This window comes from Sinocyclocheilus grahami, unplaced genomic scaffold (genome assembly GCF_001515645.1).
Source record: "Sinocyclocheilus grahami isolate Dianchi unplaced genomic scaffold, SAMN03320097.WGS_v1.1 scaffold11781.1, whole genome shotgun sequence".
Lineage (NCBI taxonomy): Eukaryota > Metazoa > Chordata > Actinopteri > Cypriniformes > Cyprinidae > Sinocyclocheilus > Sinocyclocheilus grahami.
The window spans coordinates 1,763-2,715 of NW_015514037.1; the positions used below are offsets into that span (position 1 = coordinate 1,763).

General features: G+C 33.5%; 1 protein-coding gene across 1 annotated transcript in view; it reads right to left on the reverse strand.

Moving 5' to 3' along the window:
• LOC107578751 (uncharacterized) overlaps positions 1-953 on the reverse strand; it is a gene marked incomplete at both ends in the record, with an annotated part of 4,271 nt that overhangs the window by 1,646 nt on the left and 1,672 nt on the right. Inside the window, 2 exons of the mRNA XM_016264674.1 lie at positions 677-757; positions 884-950. Coding sequence (XP_016120160.1) covers positions 677-757; positions 884-950 — 148 coding nt within the window. The remainder of the gene's footprint in view (positions 1-676; positions 758-883; positions 951-953) is intronic.

A 953-nucleotide genomic window follows, 5' to 3' on the forward strand; every position in this document is an offset into this window, starting at 1 on the left:
ACTTTTCACAATTAGATAATCTCGACAGCTGTAATAGTAAAAATGTCGAGAGAGCTCCACATCTAATACTGTATAATGTCAGCCAATCATAGCAGTGGGGGCGTTTACACTGAAGTCTGACAACAGACATGCCCCTTCTAACGGAGCATTCAAACCAGAGGACTAAAATCAGCGTAGAAAATTATCTAAATCTAAAATAATCTAAATTATAATTTTTAATGTAAAAAAAATCATACTAACATTTTAAGTGCACCTCAGGAGTCATTAAGAAATTAAAACATGCAGTTCATGACCCCTTTAACGGGCATAATTATGAATGAAAATAACTGAAGGAAACATCTATTTGCTAAACAAAACAAGACAACTAATATTAGTCGTATTCTTTAGCTATGTCTACACAAATATTTTTACAAACTACAAAAGAAATGACAATACAGGAATGTGTAAATGGTATGAGCAAATACCAAAACTGAACATATCGATATCAAAGTTCTTGCGTAGTTAATTGGATGCATCCCTATTTAGGTTCACTTAACATTTTTCTTAATAAAGCCATATAGACTAGAAGGAGACCATATGCAAGTCTGTATGAAGACTGTAGTGGGCCTCCTGTGGTAAGTTCTGTAGTGAATACACAATCCCATTGATGCACACTGGAATAAAATTCATTACGTACCCCTTACTCCATGAGCAGGATCTGACTCTTCATCATCTTCATCACTTATTTCTTCATCGTCTAATTCCAGATCAATTTCATCTATAGAAAAGCATATTTGACAACCACCCATACACGTGCATTAAAGTACACACATATAGATCCTAAACTTCTATTATTTACAGAAATATTTGATATTATTCTTATTATATAAAACTATGCACATACCTTCAATCTCAATTTCATCGAGAGGTTTTCCTTGGAATCTTGCGAGATTTCCTTTTTCCATTGCTAGTAG